Source organism: Lemur catta, chromosome 11 (genome assembly GCF_020740605.2).
Source record: "Lemur catta isolate mLemCat1 chromosome 11, mLemCat1.pri, whole genome shotgun sequence".
NCBI classification, from domain to species: domain Eukaryota; kingdom Metazoa; phylum Chordata; class Mammalia; order Primates; family Lemuridae; genus Lemur; species Lemur catta.
This window is the reverse complement of record NC_059138.1, coordinates 25,077,752-25,096,338: the sequence shown is the minus strand read 5'-3', so window position 1 is coordinate 25,096,338 and position 18,587 is coordinate 25,077,752. Positions and strand designations below refer to the sequence as shown.

Genomic DNA, 18,587 nt, shown 5'->3' with positions numbered 1-18,587 from the left:
GGTACCCGCATATTAACCACCTTTTTAATCAGGTTTCTCCAAACCCGGATTTTATAATATAAATTAATCTCTACAGAAAAAGGCAGAAGATACAAAACAATATTAGACAAATGATATCCTTTTGCATTTAAAAATTATGAATAGGTTTAGAATAGCTATGGATTATAGCTACAAAAAATAATGACCTAGACAAATAGAGGTATTTATGATTACTTATTTTTACTGTTTATTAGAGATCTATTCTTTACAAAATTGTAGGTTAGGAATTCAAATAAGGAATTAAAGATGAAATGGACACTGATGATAGCCAGAGGACACTTACAAGTAGGAAAGCTAAGAAAGATATCTTCAGATATAATTCAAATATATAGTACAAATTATATAGGATTCTGAAGATGAAAACCTGAAGTTTTCTATCAAGTGAGCATATCAAAAATCAAGGTAACTTCCTACTTTAAGCAGAAATCACATCTGTGAGAATCAGTAAGATGAAGTACTCGATCCATTGAATTTCTAATGGAAGGTTAATGAGGGAGAAAAATAAGCACAATGAATCAGGTGAGACCACCTACCGATGAGTGGTGAAATTTCTACACAGATGGGTCTTATGGAAAACAATCTTTTTATATGAATGGGATGTCAGGGGGCAAGAAGGGGACCTAGAAGACTTTTTCAGCAGTTGAGTTTGCATAGCACTTTAAGATTCAGAAAAGCCCAGCTCTCACATCAGAGACCTGGAAAGGTGCTAACAAAGATGAAGGGGAAAAGGGACCAAAGCCCCCCAGGCTACCACTTGGTCAGACTTGGTCACCACTGGTCAAAACAGATAATTCATTGATGAGAGTAATGAAAAGCTGAAATGCATGAGATCAAGAAAATCTGACATCCGAGTAGACTTTCAAGAAGCATATACATCACTATTTGCCCTAGGTCACTCAGACAAGTCTGTGAATGGTAATACAAGCAAAGATAAGGAGCGAAAGGGTATGCATCTGAGAATACAGAAGCACCACATAACAAAGGAAAAATTCTAAAAGAAAATTGTGAAGCGTAATGCTTTGACAAAGAAAAGAGATTCTTTTTTATGCCAATAGAGAATGCAATTAAAGATAAAAATAGGTGAAAATTTTAAACAAAAAATATAAGCAGAAAAAAGCTATTTTGATGTGAAACAATCTCCCAAAGAAATGAGAAAAAACACCTTTTACTTTAGTAACACAACAAATAAAAACAAAACCAAAAATTACATTAAAAATCCAAGGCTGGTAGGGTGTGGTGGCTCATGCTTGTAATCCCAGTGCTTTGGGAGGCCAAGGAGAGAGGAAGGCTTGAAGCCAGGAGTTCAAAACCAGGCTGGGGAACATAGTGAAACCCTGTCTCTATAAAGGGGAAAAAAAAAATGTTGCCAGGCATGGTGGTACATGCCTGTAGTTCTAGCTACTCAGGAGGCTGAGGTGGGAGGATTGCTTGAGCCCAGGAGTTTGAGGTTACAGTAAGCTATGACTGAGCCACTGCACTCCAGCCTGGATGACAAACTGAGACGCTGTCTCTATTAAAAAAGAAAAATCAAGGTTATTGATTGGAATATAATACATACATATAGGAAAAAATGAGCTGAATTATTTAATTCAAGAATTTGGGAAAAGCACAATCCAGCAATCCTAGAGAAGAAGAAAGGAAATATTAATAATAAAGATTTAGGCAGAAATTAATGTAATAGAGGTTTAAAAGAAGAGGAAATTAACATAATCAAGTGTAGGTCCTTTGAAAAGATTGGTATGACAGACAAACCTCTAAAGAAATAATAGAAGTTAAATAGAGAATGCTATAAAAATATTCAAAATGAGAGAAAAAGGAAATAAAAATGAAAAAAGGATTTTTAAATTTTAAAATATTAATAGCTATAGATAAGAATAATCTGAAAAATAATACTTTTCAGAAAAAAAGGAAAAATTGATGTAAAATAAAATTATTTAAATAGTCCAAGAATTACTAAGAAAATTGAAATAGCCACCAAAAGTATCAAAAACACTTCCCCTCACCTCCAACCCAAGCTTCTCATCCAGACAATATTACGGATAAGTTTTTAACTAACTTCTAATGACAGAAAATCCTTCTCATATAAAAGTCTAAGTAAAAAAGAAAAAAAAAAAAGGAAAAAGGAAAAATTGAAAAAGTAGAAAAATACTGTCTAACTCATTTTATGAGATTATTATAACTTTGATCCCCAAACTGAAAACTGGTTGAGAATGGTAAAGAAAAAATAATTGTAGACAAATTTGACAAGCAGAGATGTGAAATGTGGTAGTGGAGATGAATATGTGAATTACCACAAAGAGAAGCTTCACTAGTTAAAAGGAAAATGAAAATTTACTCAAACTCATTAGTAACCAGAAAAACTGAGGATACACAACATTCAAGGACATATTATCCAACAGAGAGTGGAGACTGCTGTGGTATGAATGTTCATGTGTTGGAAACCTAATCCCCAATGCAACACTGGTGACAAGTAGGACCTTTAAGAGGTGATAGGGTCGTGAAAGCTCTGCCCTCACGAGCAGATTAATGCCATTATTTTGGGAGTGGGTTAGCTATCGTGGGAGTGGGATTCTGATAGAGGTATGAGTTAAGCCCCCTGTCCTCTCTCCCACCTACGTGACTCCTTCCACTATATTATAACACAGCAGGAAGGCCTTCACTAGATGCCTCCAGGACCATGAGCCAAATAATTTTCTGTCCATCATAAATTATCCAATCTGTGGTATTCTGTTATAGACAAAAAATGGACTAAGATACTTATGTGGGCAGGAGCAGGATGGGAGATGGGATGAGGAATGAAAGGGTTAAAAAGTAAAACAAAAGGAGGGACTGGTCACGGTAAGCCGTTAAATGAGGAATATGAGTGTTCAGTTTTCTGTGCCCCAAATCCTAAAGAAACAAGGCAGTCAAGGTAAATTCATCAATAACCTCTGTAACAAATACGATTGGGTACAAATGATAACGGAGAAAAACATGAGTATTCAAATTTTTGTAACTTTTAAATGTAAGTCTTACAATTATAGAGCCAAGTATGAGATATGACTTTAATTTTACGCAATAACCATGTGAAGGAAAAGGTTTTTACATCTTTCATTTTTTTCTTTTCATTTTCCCTAATACGGCCTTAATCTTGGTAAAACTTGAACTGGTGATTTTAGCTAATCATATGTCCAAAATGTTTCAAGTCACATTTGATATTTGATTTTAGTTTTTTTGTGGTAAGTTTATTGTTTAAACTCCTTTCAAGTGTATGTCCTTTTAGATTCACCAAATGTTTGATATTTAATCTAGAATTTTAAAAGTCCACTGAATCACAACTATATTTACAAGTCGCCATGCAGTGTTAATAGAATTTGTAATTCATATATCATATATCTTTACATCATTATTTGTAAAAGAAATAGATATTTCCCAAATTGTGATAAAAACTGAAATAAAATAATAAAACAAAAATAATACCTCAGAAATATGTAAGCAATTTAGGAATTTAACTTAGTGTTACAGCAAGTTTAAAAACATACTAAGTTTTAAAATACTATACATTCCATTCTTTCAAGTTCAATAATCCAATAAGAAATTAAATTGTACCAAATTAAAGAAACATTTAAAGTTTTACGGTTGTTAACCTTTCTTAACCATAGATCATTTTAACAGAGTCTGCTGTGGGTATGCTCCTGAATTTGGAACTAAATTTATATCTCAGCTCTCACAAATATTCAAACTAATTATTTCAGAATGAATGTAGAATGACACTTTAATTAGTAATGCGTCTCCTGGCAATTAAGATTCTCTTGCTTCTCTCAGCAATTAAAATGGCAAGGCATATTATTAAGGTCCCACAATTCTTCATATCTCTTCCTGACAATTACCAAGGGAAACATTAAAGGCAAGATCGTGGCTATAATCCATTCACTGAATATTTGGTAGCAGGATAAACACTTTCTCCTCCTTGTCTAGTAATTTTTCATTTCACTCATATTACCTATCAATCATTAATGCAATTTGTGCTCTGTAACACAAAGTTCCATTTTTCATTTTATATGACTTATTACAACCAACTGATTTTGCAGAGATTCAAGCTGTAGGGATGATTTTTAATTAAGAAATAATTTTTAACCCACTTATTTATGATACAACTTTAATGGTCATAAAATTAAAAGTACATAGAGAGTGCTTAATGTTGGCATAAAATATCAGTAATGAAATTATGAGATGTCCCAAATTACCATAAATTGAATATATTAATATAACAAAGATGATATAGTCAGAGAAATAAAAATATACACACAAAACTTTTGATACTGTGGGTAAGAATGAAGGAGAAAAACACTTTTATTTTTAACTTTTATATGCCTAAGAATATTTTTTAGAGTAGTATTATTAGATGACTTTTGTTCTTTTCATGCTTCTAATTTTAATTTTCTATAATGAATATATATATTACTACATAATAGGAAAATATCTCAAAGTCTCATGGAATATACAGTAATATGTAATACTATGATATAAAATCAAAACATGGCATTTTATTTGTAAATTATGGTTTAAATTACCTAGACTGATAATAGCTAAATTCAGAATTATCATGTGCCAGGCAATGTGGGGGGCATTTTAGTGATATGAACTCATTTAACCCTCACAGCAACCTTTTGAAACAGGCAATTATCATAATCCATTTTACAGATGAAGAAGTGAGGCAGAGAATGGTTAGGTAACTTGCCCCTAGATTACAGGGCTGTAATTAGGCATACTGGCTGCACACTTCAGGTACTCTGACTAATCTGTACTGCTATGGTATTACACTGTCCTTTAGTAAGTTTTAGCCATGTCTTAACACATTTCATCAATTATTCATACATTTGGCTATGAACACACCTAATATTCTCATCCTCTCAAATAGCATACTTAGTAAATCTAATGGTAGAGTCTTTGAGTGAACAACACATGGCTGTCTACAACTAAGTGCAAGTTTTGGAAGGTATAAGCAGATTCTATCAAATATCCATAACTGTCTTGTTTAAGGTCAAAGTCCTTAAACAAAGGCCTTAAACTTAAAAAGACAAATGAGAACTTGTCTTTCTGTGAATTAAAAAAAGCTTATTTGTGCCTGACAGACAGGGGTACTTGGGGCATGGTAACTTTATCTATATTCTTTGCAGTATTTTTAATTGTAGAATTACTTTCCTATTTTACTGTAGCTATCTGATTCATTTTATAGTGTTTCACTCTTTTCAGGTCCAATCCTTACACACTGTATTCAGTGATTTCTTCTGCCTTGTTCATCATATTCTATAATACATCAGTCTAGGAATCTATCTGATCACTCAGGTTTGATCAGCTTTTCTACTACAGTTTTTCACATTTCATAAGAGGGGTTAAACTCTATCCTTAAATATATTCCATATTTGTTTAGTTTAATAAACACTCATAAACATACATGGTTGTCACAACCACTACCTATAAAAAATATATTTTTCAGTTACTGTTTTCAGTTAATCATCGTATTCTTGTTCTTTCACTGACCAGTGACCAATGAAACTAACTTGGGGAACCCTTTCATGTGTGGGTATATTAACACCTTCAAGGAAAAGTAAAAAAAAAAAAATGTTGTCTTTTTATTGTCTAGGAATACTAGGATAAGGATTTCTGGGAAACAGCCTCAAGCCACCGTTAAAATAGATTCTGTGAACCACTTATTTATGATTACCCTTCCAAATGGATGTCAAAGGCAAGGAAGAAACAACTGATATCTAAAAGTATATTACATTCTCTATATGTGAGTATGCTATGTTTTTCTAGCTTAAATTGTTTTCCATTTTACAGTTTTCTTCATTTTCTAGTCTATGCTGTTAACAGCTGTTCTACCCAGTGGGGGAAGTAATTAGCTCTCTAGTACCTAATGCCTTTCTCTTGCTGATTGATGTTTCTTTTTAAGCATCACTATTTTTTATAGCAAATTTCATTTATTCATTCACTTCTTCATTTTGTCTGACAAATATTAATAGCAATCAATAAACATGTGTTGAATGACTGATTGGTTTGATGAAACCAGTCATGCATTCAGTGCCTGGTCAAATGGTGGTGAACAATAAGCTCCAGCCTACGAGGAGTTAATCTGAGCTGGAGAGTCAAACAAGAGTGTGAATGGTTATAATTCCATAATAGAGAGTGTACAGAATTATCTGGGAGTGCAAATTTGGGATGCCCACGTCAGCCTGAAGTGGAAAGACAAGTAGTATCAAGGGAATTTTCATTATCATCTTTTCATTTGAAATTTTATGTAACTGAAAAATGCATAAAAATCAATCAACTATCAGTCAATAATTTATATCCACTATGTTCTGAAGCCTGTGCAAAGTGAAGATGTAACAGTCAGGATCCCTGCCTTCAGGAGACAAAATTATAGGTACAAATGTAAGACATAAATACGAACATTTAAGTATCAAAAGAAGGTAATATAATATCTAGCAAAAGCCTAAAAAGAGAATGACAAAAATGTCTTACACATTGCTGAAAGAAATGTATATTGGTACAATTATTAGTAAAACTTGAAAAAGTTTAGTGTTAGCCTTGCAAAAATAACATTCACATTCTCACCAACTCAGCAATTCCACTCCTAGGTACACTTTCCAGAGAAATTGTGCATATGTACCAGGAGACATGGACAAGAATGTTCACAGTAGTACTGTCTGAAATAGCAAAAACATGGAATGACTTAAATGTGTATCTATCTATATATTTAAATGTATAGATAAATGTGAAATATATGATGGGCCAAGGATTATGATGAATCCAATTTTGTGAGTCTTATATATAATAGAAGAAGGAAAAAAGTGAATAGGATTTTGCAGCAAGAGTGTACAGTATCAGTTAACCTTTGCTTTATAACATTCCACTCTAAAACTTAGTGACTTAAAACTATAATCATTATTATTTCCTATGAGCCTACAGTTGAATAAGCAGTTCTATTTATCTGTGCTGGGCTTAGCACGACCCACCCATGGGTCTGTGGTCAGCTACAAGTTGGCTAGCTGGCTTTGTTCATTTTGTCTGAGCTCACCTTTAAGTCTGAGACCTTGGCCAGGACAAGGAGGCTGATTCAGTTCTGCTTCACTTGTGAGCTAGCCCATGTGTGTCCTCATGGTGGAGCAAGCAAGGAAGTGAAAATGCACATGTGCTTTTCCAAGCAAAAGATTTTGCCAAATTCGCTATTGTCCCAGGGACCAAAGCAAGCCACATGGCCAAGCCCGAAGTTGGAGGGGACAATATAATGTGGTATAGGGCAAAGGGCGTGGATTTAGGAAGCCCATTTATTGGGCCCATTTATGCTATTAACCTACTACACGTACAAAGAACTTTCTAAATTCTCCTTTAATATAGCAAAGGGCAGGTCTGGATGACTTAATGAAAAGTTTGCCATAAGGGAGCCCTAGGCAGTCAGAAAGAAGGGGCAAAGCCCTCTCTTCTGGTGCCTGTAGACTGTGGTGAAAAGAAGAGAGATGGAGACAGGGAATGCAGGCTGTTCCAGTCCGGGAGAGTATCTAGGGTAGAAGGGCTTCTGCCCCACTTCCTACTATAGATTCCGTCATGCAGGCTGTACCATAACAACGTGGGAATGATCATGATGAAGCAGAGGGTGGGCCAGTGCCTCTTTGGATTTTCGTGGCATAAAAAGGACCCGGTAGTTCCCCTGACATACGACAAAGTGGCTTGCAGTTAGCTGAGAGTCTGCTCATGAGGAAAGATTAGATTAATTACAGAGAAAATACACTACCTTTCTTGGCATATATGTATGAGAAAATGTGTAATTGGTACCAGATTGGTAGGGTTTGGTTAAGTAAAAGAGTGGAAGACATAGAGTTGAGCTAATAAAAGCATGCTCACAGCATATGAACCGATCCATTTGGCTAAAGTTGCGGGTTTGTGTTGGGTATAGAAGGGAGAAAACCTGGAAAGACATTTAAGACAAGATTTTTGAAGAATGTGAATGCCAGGTTAAAGGATTTGAATCAAATCCCACAAGCAATTAGGAAGCACTAGAAATGTTTTAGTAGAGATATAAGTTGTACTTCTAAATTCCCGAATGGTTTGGAAAACAGGTGAACACAGGAAAATCAGTAGACAGTCACTGAAACAGGTTTTGTTTGTTGGAATAGAGATTGAACTAAAGTTGGCAGAAGGAATGAAAAGGGATTTAGTTTTGGGAAACACAACGGAGAGACAGGGATTAACTAACATGTGTGAAGAGGAAGTGGTAAATTAAAGATAAAACTAAAGATCAACCTAAGTGGTAGAAAAGATGAGGCTGCCAATTTCACAAAGGTAGAAATATCTGGTATTCAAATTTTCTCTAACTGACTTTTGGACTATTGCTATCTCCTTCTAATCCATTGTCAAAAGACATTTAAAAAAATTCAGAAGTATTAATGTATAAAATAAGCAGACGCATAAAACCATATTCGTTTTTAAAAAGTGACAAGCTGATTTTTTTAAAATCATAAAAATAAGATGTTTTCCCCTCTGGGGATTTGATTATTAATGTACTTTCCCTTGAGGATATAAATGATTGCAGCATGAATGATTAGAAATTGTAGTACTTGCAAACCATTTACACTCTCCATTGTCATCATCAATACTGGTATTTATTAATGTTAAAATTGTGATTTTTAAAAATATTCTGAACACATCTATTGGGCTGAAACAAATTCATTGTACAATCTTCCCCAGTATGATTCACTTAAAATGATTTTCAGGTGTTTCAGATATAGTCTACCTAGGAAGCTGTGGCCATGATGTTATATCCTGTTATCAATATTCCATTCAACTAAGCTCTAGCTGTGACTATATACAGAGGAGTAGAAAATACTCTTTTTGACTCTTATAACCATACACTATCATTTATGGAAAGAAGGCCAAAATTAAATACACCAATAGACAAGCTGGGACTGCTTCTGAAGAGATTCCTTTAAATAGTTTCTGTATTTTCAGACACTCTCCAATCCCTCCCTGTGTTTCACTAACACTGACATTGGCCTTTTCCAACCTCTGCCATATGCCTCCCCTAAGCTATTTCACTCCTCCTTTTGTCAGGGACTCACAAATGAGGCCAGCTATGTTGCCATATACTGTACTTGATCAAGTTCTTTTGTTACTATTGCCCCTCACTACCTCCATGCTTCTTCCTGTTTTTAGTTTATGTAACATTTGGGTTCCTAAATTTTATCCTGATTTTGGCCCACTGCCACTCTGAAATCTTTGCCAATCTTGGTAACACTGAGTTCATTCTTTTGCTTGCCCACTCTACTCCTTTCCTATACACAGGTCCAGGGCTCCTTTTGTCTCCCTAACAAATGATTAAGAAGATGCTGGTTCCTCTTTTATTTCTTCTGATTATTCTTCTTTGTCAGTTGTTGAGGGAAATATTTTCAGGAAGTGTTTTTGAGCCTGTCTAAATGGAAAAAAATGTACACTAAATAGAATTGACAGAATAAATTCTGAAATAAATATAGAATGACTATTTCAAATTCAGTGGTCACTATAGTAAAAAGAAAGCAAATGACTTATTGATTCCATAAAGATAATATGAAGAAAGTTCAAATCTAGAGTGTCATACTTGTTTAATGACTGGAGCAAGAAAATTAAATGTTAAACTAGCAATTGCATAATACATACAAAAAGCACCACTAATTTAAAATATGCATTGATAATATCTGTAATTTTATAAATAAGTTAGACGACATTAGACTGAACTAAAGGGAAAAGTTCTATCTTATTCCTGTCACTTGCCATGAAATAATCTCCAGGTGTTCTTTTTTAGAACTTGAGCTTATTTCTTAGATAAATCATTCAAGTTAGTTGCTTAGACATGGTTCAAAGCTCTTATGTAATATTTTCATTTTTCTCCTTTGGACATAGAAGACAATATAAAGTTAACAGAAAAATAAACACACAATACGAAACAAGTTACCTTATTTACAGCCATAATAGCTGTTAAATAAAAGTGTAAATTAAAGCCTAACAATTAAGCAAAAGGCCCTAATAAGGGACATAACTTTTATGCACTCAAGGAATCAGTGATGATTTGTACACTTCTATTTTCTCTCAAGCATGTTCTTCTGAATAAAGTCAAATGATGCAGTTAAAACAAAGGATATTATTAATATTATAGTTCAAGAGACAAAAGTAAGATTTCTGTGAAATCAGGATAAGCTAAACTGAGGCAAGTTCAACCTTGGAATATGAATGATTAATATATAGGTTCAGGTAAAGGTAAGATGTCAAAACATAATTATTTTAGACAAGAAAATATAGGCAAGTCATTCTAAAAGGTAGGGTTAAAATGAGAAATCAGTTTTCTCTGGGAAAGAGCAGACTTGTCTTTTATGTAAGGCCTGGATCCTCCAAGCAAACTTCACCATGACATAAATAAGATTTTCCTCCCTTTGGTCATTAGACTTTCCCCTAAATTAGCTGGAAATCATACACCTTGAATCATAAGCTAAATAATGCAACTTTATTAGAGTGCAGTCATTTCACTTTAAGAGCAAATGCAATGTTCGAATTTTAAGCGTATGAATGAAATTTACGTAGATATGATGCCCTACCCACTAAATGCCTAGCTGGCCTGCTCTCTGGGAAAGCATGGAGTCACAACAACGCAGCCGCCTTGGTGCTTATCCCATTTTTGCTGCTAGAAGCTGAACTGCTGTATCTCCCCTGCAGCAAGAGATGGGCCCAATGTCTTTTATGCCTTTATGATGTAAATTAAACTGGAGAGTTTTATTCATGACAATGTCAACATTTTTCAATCCATCCATACATTCTACAAATGTGTAAATAGCCAAGCATGATGCTACACGAAAAGAAATATGAGATTTGTACAGCAGTGATTTTGCTGAGATTTTATCTTAACTATGAAAAAACTCTATAGTTACATACTCATAAAATCTTTTTTCATTTTTTACCATAAAAATAATCAGTTGCATGCAAACTTCTGATAGATCAGGGTCATAATGCTGCCACATGTTTGTGACAGCAAATTTAATTTTCTTCTTTTTCCTTTTCAGTTATAGAGCTAACTGTAATAATAGTCATTTGTCTTATTAGTTTCATTTTATTTTGTCTTTCTTTTCATTGAGAAAATAACCTTTGAATTAAGGAAATAATTTTATTTAATAAAAACAGGAATAGTATTTCTGAGTTTTAAGTTAATACTGTTATTTAGCCACTAGGCTATGCTAAAGTACAGTCCATTCATTCAAGAACACTTCTATCTCTATGCTATACAAAAAAGCAGGGAAATAAATTCAAAAGCTGGATGTGAATCATTCAACTCTTCAAAATCTAGCTGATAATTCATTTCACAGATTTATCTAAGAGTTGGTTTCTATAATTAGTTTATATGACATATCCCAAAAGAATAAACCAACCCAAGTTTTTGCTAAGTATATGTCTTGTGGTAATGTCCATTTTGATTTTAAAAGGATAGAATCAACACAATTCTTATTTTATCCAAATTAAATATCTATTTCCATTTGCATGTAGTTAGTCCTACTTAAAAAAAAAATAGTCATGGACTGATTAATTATCAGAAATATGAGCTACAGATCAAATGCATTTTACTTCCTGGTTCAAAAAAATAGGGCATTTAAAAATGCAACAGTTGAGAACCAAACACCAATTATTTCATTTATTTTAGGTACTTTTTTATATTAAAATTATACTCTATTCCCTATAAGTTGTGTTTAGTTTTTAAGTTTCAATTTGTGAATGTATCTTACTCTCATATTTATTACTTTTTTCTTAAAACTCTAAGGAGCACAGTACTGTTATTTCCATCATTATTCATACTAACATCTACCTTTGGTGATATACTGTGAGGGGCACTGGGAATCCAAACAGGTCTAAGAAACTTACAGCGCAGCTGGGAACACATACAAAATTCAGATAATGCTGGTAATATTCAGGGGCAATACAAGGGCTATGGGTAAGTGATAATGAATAAAATAGAGAACACATGTTAAACTAGTTCACATTAGATATATCTGATGCCACATTATTAAAACAGAGAATAAGTTTTTACTACTGAAATCCCAAAGGATTTCAAAGTCTAAAGGGCTCTAAAGATAAAAATCCATAACCCTACAACTTACTGCTTAATCCACTTAACAACTATAAGAGGAGTTTACCACATTGTAAAAATAATCTTTTAAAAAAAACTTGGCTTGTCTCTTTTCAAATTAATTATTCATCTGTTAATTATTCATTCTAGGATGAATTATTAACAAAACACCATCTAGCCCCCAAACAAAATGACATTAATCTACTTTCCTGTTATATTATTGCTTTGGTATATGATAGAGTACTTGGAAGAAGGGGCAGCTGCCTTTTTCTTCTTGAATGTGATTAAGTAAAATTCATTTGTGAAACACCTCAGAAAATTACAAATATAGTTATGCTATGGGTGAAATGTTTTCCCATATATATTTATACACAGTGGTAATATTCAAAATATTAAAAACTGTTACCATACGGGCACTCAGAAACCAGAACAGATGCTGTGGTAAAGTACCTCTAACCGTCCCTGCCCATAGGTATCACTTGCTATTACAGCAATGCTGAAAACCTTTAATTCTGTTAGATCATGTCTAATATTAGTATTAAAATAGTTTTTATTGAACCACTATTATGGAATATGATATTCTTAATTTAATTTTGCTACATAACATAACTTAGCAGTACAGCATCACCAATATCTTCAGTTCTAGAATTCCTTCACTTTGGACATCATAAACTGCAGATACATGAATATCTGGAAATGCCTGTCAGCACCTCTTCTCAATGGCAGATAACAACTGATGTGACTGAAATATGAAGCATTCCTGGTCTGAATCCTTCAGGAAGGTTTTGAGCTTTACAGATTAAATTGAGAGACCATGATATCCCGTCTTTAATCTTTCCCTTCACCTGTAGTCTTGGGCATAAGCCAACTGTACAGCCATTTGGGGGATCCTGAATTAGTCAAAGAGATGTGATAAAAACAAATTCTCCTTTAGTGTGCGGTGGTGATACCTCCCCTGCCCCAAGCCTAGTAAGGGGGCTGGATTGTCTCACCTGCTTGAAGCTTCTAAACCAAGAAACTGCCAGATTAGAGTCAGGATTTTATCTCACTGGACCTTAAGGCTTCAGAACTTGCCCAATGCCTAACTTCATTTCAGTCTTTGATCCTGAGACAAGCTGAAGACTTTGGGGTTATTATTCACTGTGGTGCTGGCAATGGGTAAACTAAGGGCTGTTTTGTCCTTGTCCTTATGATAGATAAGCTCCTGTTTCTTATTATGTCATTTGTTAGAAGAAAAAAGGACTGAATAAAAAACAGTAGAAAAAGAACTACAGTTTTATGTCTAACTCTAGACTCCACTGGTCTCTAAGCACTTTAGAGCTCTAGTACTCTGTCTAGTCAAAGCACTACATGATAGCTGTACCGAACCTGTCATCATTAACTAAAAGCCCTTCCAGGACTACTGCCTTTTGAATATGCTGTCATGTGACTGACTGGAATGCCATTTTTCCCCACTGTTCACCTAATAAATTCATCCTTCAAGTTTCATCTCAAAAGCCAGGTCTCTTGTGAGACTTTTCTTGACCTTCCCCAGCAAAGATCGGGCATTATATCTGCCAGGCTCCCATTCCTATTTCACAGCACATAAACTCACTGTCGTAACTATTTGTATACAAGTCTAAATCCCTGACCAGCCAGTTCCTCTAGGCCTGCAATGGTATCTTATTGAGGTTTGTCCTGGTTGGAAAAGAGTAAGCGCTCCCTACATGCTCACTGCATAAATTAACGATGGGCAAGTAAACAGATGCATAACCTACATATGAAATCCCAGGAACTCCATGTGCATTATGAGCTGAGTCATAGTTATACTTTGATTTGCATTACTGCATTGAAGATGCCTAATGTAGGCTACCCAAATTACTGTTTCCTTTGAAGAGCCCATCCTCCCAGGTCTTTTTCTTCTTCGTGAGGCTTATTCTGACACTGCACCTGCCACCCACCCAAACCTAGGGAGGAATACAGTCCTTAGATCCATCCCACTGTATTATATACCTTTGATTGCCTCCTACCCGGAGCCTAACGCTGCTTTTTTCATCCAAAAAAAAAAAAAAATCCCCCTTATCTGTTGAATCATCTGTTAGCTCTGCCCTAACCTTGGTGATTTGGCTCCAGCAGATCCCTCTCTTTACAAGAACGCACTTTCCTAAGATTGCTATCTTTGTGGCTAAACTCCTGGTGAGTCACTTTAGCAACTGCTTCTCTCCACAGTGAGAAAAGCGGTCACATTCCTTTCCTAATGGTTAACACCCCTGTGCTGGAATTTGGTGTGGTAAGTTCTAATGTGTTACTGTGAGACAGACCTGGCTTTTGGGAAACTCATTTTGTTGTATTCAAGAGTTCAGAACTGTTTCCTCACCAGCTACAAGAGACAAAGGACCTTGGCAGAGCAGAACAGTGACTCTGACCCCTGACAATCCCCAGGAGACAGTCCCTGCACGTCTTGTTAACTGTCAGCGGCAGTTTCCTCCAGTATTGATTTAGTTCTCACTCGCACATTGGATGAACACTCATATCTCTCCTGTCAAAACTTACATAGCCTTCTGGGTTATATCTGAACTACCTTTTAGCTTTTATATATTCTATGTAAGTTTAACTACTTCTGAGGACCTCAGCACTAGGCTTGTTCCAGCTATTACTGTATTTTGAAGAATATTTCCTAGAATTTATCTCCATACATTAGTGTTCTTTATCATTATGACTGATGAGCAATACCAATACAATCAAGTGGCAATACTGTGCTGGCGTGCAGTGACATTAACTAAGTGCCCACACATTTAGCTATAAATACGTCTATGGGTCTAAAAAATTAAGTAAAACAACCTATTTATGTCAGTTTTTTTGAAAAACTCCATGTGAAAGACTGATATACTGGTTCTCTCACTAAATTGACAAAAATGATACACTGAAATGAAATTCCATAATTCAGTGGAAAAATCCTCATACATTCACTCACCCACTATGCTTCATATGTGGTGGTTTATCCATTCGCACTGCCAGTTTGATTTTTAAGTCAGAGTCCTGGCTATTTTTTGGAACTATCATTCGGTGTAATTCAGCTGACTTGGAGCTATTAGAAGTTGGGTATAATATCACCTGGAAAAAAAAAAAAGAAAAGATTTAAGTGCATGATACAGAGTGTCTACAGATTGGAACTGAAATATTTTCTATATGTTTTCCTGTTTGAGAAAAATATATCGACACCCAAACATATCTAATAAACCATTTGACTCCCTCCCACCATGCCAGATAGATTTTCAATACAGACTCATTTATTTTTTGACAAATATGTGTTTTCATAGTATCACATAATGAGTTTTCTTCCTGTGTCACTTCATAATGAATTAATACCACAACAAGCTACAGTTGAATTGACATTGAAAAATACTTAATGGACACCTATAATTTGAAGAATACTCTAAACTCCTCAGGGCAAAGCAGTTCTGAAAAAAATGTTCTTTTGAAATTACAGATAACATGCTTAAAAAGCCAAACCAATTATTTGAAGCAGCACAGATATGCCTCATGTTTTAATATTTTCATTATAAAATAGTATTACAGAAAAGCAACTCAATAAGAGATGCAAAAGACTGATCATAGCACATTTCATACTCTAGAGCAATACCAAAGAAGGATTTTCTTCCTGACTATATGTTTTCAAAACTATGCAGATGATGTAATGACTGAAACAAAGTAATTACTTTTACTAAAACTGCCAAATTACCAAGTCCTTATTTTACATCCCTTCACTTCACAAAGCCAACACAGGAAAGAAAAGCCTACTCTTCAGATGTTAAGTGCCGTGTAGATAAAACAATGTATTTTCCCCCTTTTAGTCAGTGACGGCATCTTTCAGACAAAAGCAGTGGGGAGCCTGGGGTCTCAAGGCCATATGTGTCCCTCTGGATCCCCCCCAAGTGCGGCCCTTTGCCCCTTGACCGAATCCAAACTGAATTTGGATTCAGTCAAAAGGCCACACTCAAGAATCCAAAAGGCCACATGTGGCCCAAGGTGGCAGGTGAAGCCTTAATGGGTATTTTACAATGGGATTATTATAGCCTGAAAGACAAAACAAAGATATGAAGTGCAGTGCATTGTATTTTAAGCCATTCGTACCTTAAACACGTGAAAAGTAAATAAACCTGAAGTTTTTATGTGAATGGAAGAATAGAATGCTAAAATGTTTTTTTCCCCACAAACGAAATGGATACTTTTGTTAAAACTATATCTCAACATATGTTCTTGTGCATAAACTCCGAGGCAATACAAACGGATTGATGAAACTGAAAATTATTTCCTTGTAGTATTTTTATAATTTTACAGTAATGTAACAAAACAAAGTCCAGTCTGAAGTTTTCATAGATTGTCTTCATCAGTTTAAGGAGGTTGCCTTCTACTCTCAGATTCTAATAGTAAAATGTTTTTAAAGCATACACGGCAACTGAATTTGTCATTCCGCCCCCCAATCTTCATTTCCATGCATACGTGGAAATATTCACCAAGAAATATTCAAGCAAGGCTCTTTCTCTCTAGGAAAGACAACATAGTCATAAAAGCTTCTCAAACTATTCTCAACTTGCAAGATGGTAAATGTACCTACTATTTTGAGACTTTTTTCAAGTTCATCCGAAAAGACATAGCTATGTGGAGATCAGCATATCTATACCCTCAGGCATATAAAGGACATCCAAGAAAAGACTAAAGTGGCATTTGAGATGTTTTCAAAATTAGGATCATACTCCAAAATTCATTTTGACTGCTAAAATATTCAATGTAACACTTTACAGATTCTTTCTTAAATGACAGTAAAAAAAATAAGTTGATAGTTTTGGCTCAAATCAGTAGACAAAGGAATGTCATTATCAACTTAGAAGGTTATTCCAAAAAAGAATCAAAGACTAAGATAGAGCTATATATCCTCTGTAGCTACAGCTGCTATTTTCCTGGCAAGTCTGGAAAGCTTTTTCTCTTTCTCCCCACCCATCTCCCCACTCCTCACTTTAAAAAAAAAAAAAAATATTTTGGCATGAGCCACCTACAGACTTTATTGTTTTTTAATTCTTCCTTCTATGTTTATATAAAAATTGATATTGTTCCAGACTCTAAAAAGTCTTATACAGAAGGAGAATATTTAAATTAAAACTTCTGACAATTTCTCATTCTGTAAATGCCAATGACAGGTTACTAAATGAGTTCCCAAAAGTAACTAATTAGAGCTGATGCACAAACTAAAGATTTATCCCAATATCGAATAGCATCATTTCTGCCACATTTTATTTTTTTGGTGGGTATTTCTAACTGAAGTCAGTGGAAGGATTCAGTGCTCAGCTCTGTTCGATTAAATAAACATTTGAGTGCTCACTGCGTGGGGACACACAGAATGGCTCAGATCACTCAAGGAGCTCATAGTTTTTTATTATCAGCACTCTTAGGTCTGATAATATCACTTCTTCCTATCATCCTTCCTTCCTTAGGGTATGCAGTGATTTCCTGATTTTGTTAATTGCTGGGCTTATTCACCATCCTCTGTTTGGCGTCCCTGTTCTATCACACGTGTAGCTAATGCCTGGTGTTAAGTGCCCTCCATTTAAAGGACCTGGAATTGTTTCTGTTTTTCTGGACAGACTGACGGATGAAGGTATAAACACCAGCACATACAACAAATGCAGGACCACAGATAGGAAATCTACTATGTTTCTGAGAGAATTGCCTTGGCAAATAAATCCTGAACTTAGTCTTAAAAATGGCCTGTAAAATAGTCTTCAAGTTCCTAAACTGCCCAAGCAAAAAGTGGTCATACTCCTTTATGTAATTTAACCATGAATAATAGACGAGGGAGAAGCTCCCAGTGTGTAGAGCCCAAAGGACCACAGAGAATAAAAGTCAAAGGAGTTCTTTTCAGAATACATAATACTGGTCTAATCAAGAGATCCTGAATGCTTCAAGAGCAGGGTGTCTTCACAGTGCCTGCCTGATAAGGACTTCATTTTTTTTTTTATTTCAGCATATTATGGGGGTACAAAAGCTTAGGTTACCTATATTGCCCTTGTCCGCCCCCCCCCGTCGAATCAGAGCTTCAAGCGTGTCCATCCCGTAGACGGTGTGCACTGCACTCATTATGTATGTATACACCTATTCCCTCCCCCGCCACATCTGCCCACACCCGATTAATGTTATTCTGATAAAGACTTCATTATTGTCATTGGACAATCATTGCATATGTTTCTCATTTTTCCATTTTTTTAAGTGGGAAACTTAACTGTGGCTCTCCTGTCCCTGCTGCACTGCTGAATATTGGATTTGTGCTGAGGCAGGATAGGGAGGGAGAGTGGAGTAGTAGGCAGTTATCATGAAATTTAGTTCACAGGTTGCTAGGCTGCAAAGAGCCATAGCCAAACCTGATGCAGATGTTGGACTGGCTATAAGACAG

General features: G+C 35.1%; 1 protein-coding gene across 5 annotated transcripts in view; it reads right to left on the bottom strand.

Annotated features, from left to right (window-relative positions):
- The window catches only part of CADPS2 (calcium dependent secretion activator 2), a 438,625-nt gene that overhangs the window by 196,054 nt on the left and 223,984 nt on the right, over positions 1 to 18,587 (bottom strand). For all 5 annotated transcript variants that reach the window (XM_045564928.1, XM_045564925.1, XM_045564927.1 and 2 more), the window contains exon 8: positions 15,114 to 15,253. In XM_045564928.1, coding sequence (XP_045420884.1) covers positions 15,114 to 15,253 — 140 coding nt within the window. The remainder of the gene's footprint in view (positions 1 to 15,113; positions 15,254 to 18,587) is intronic.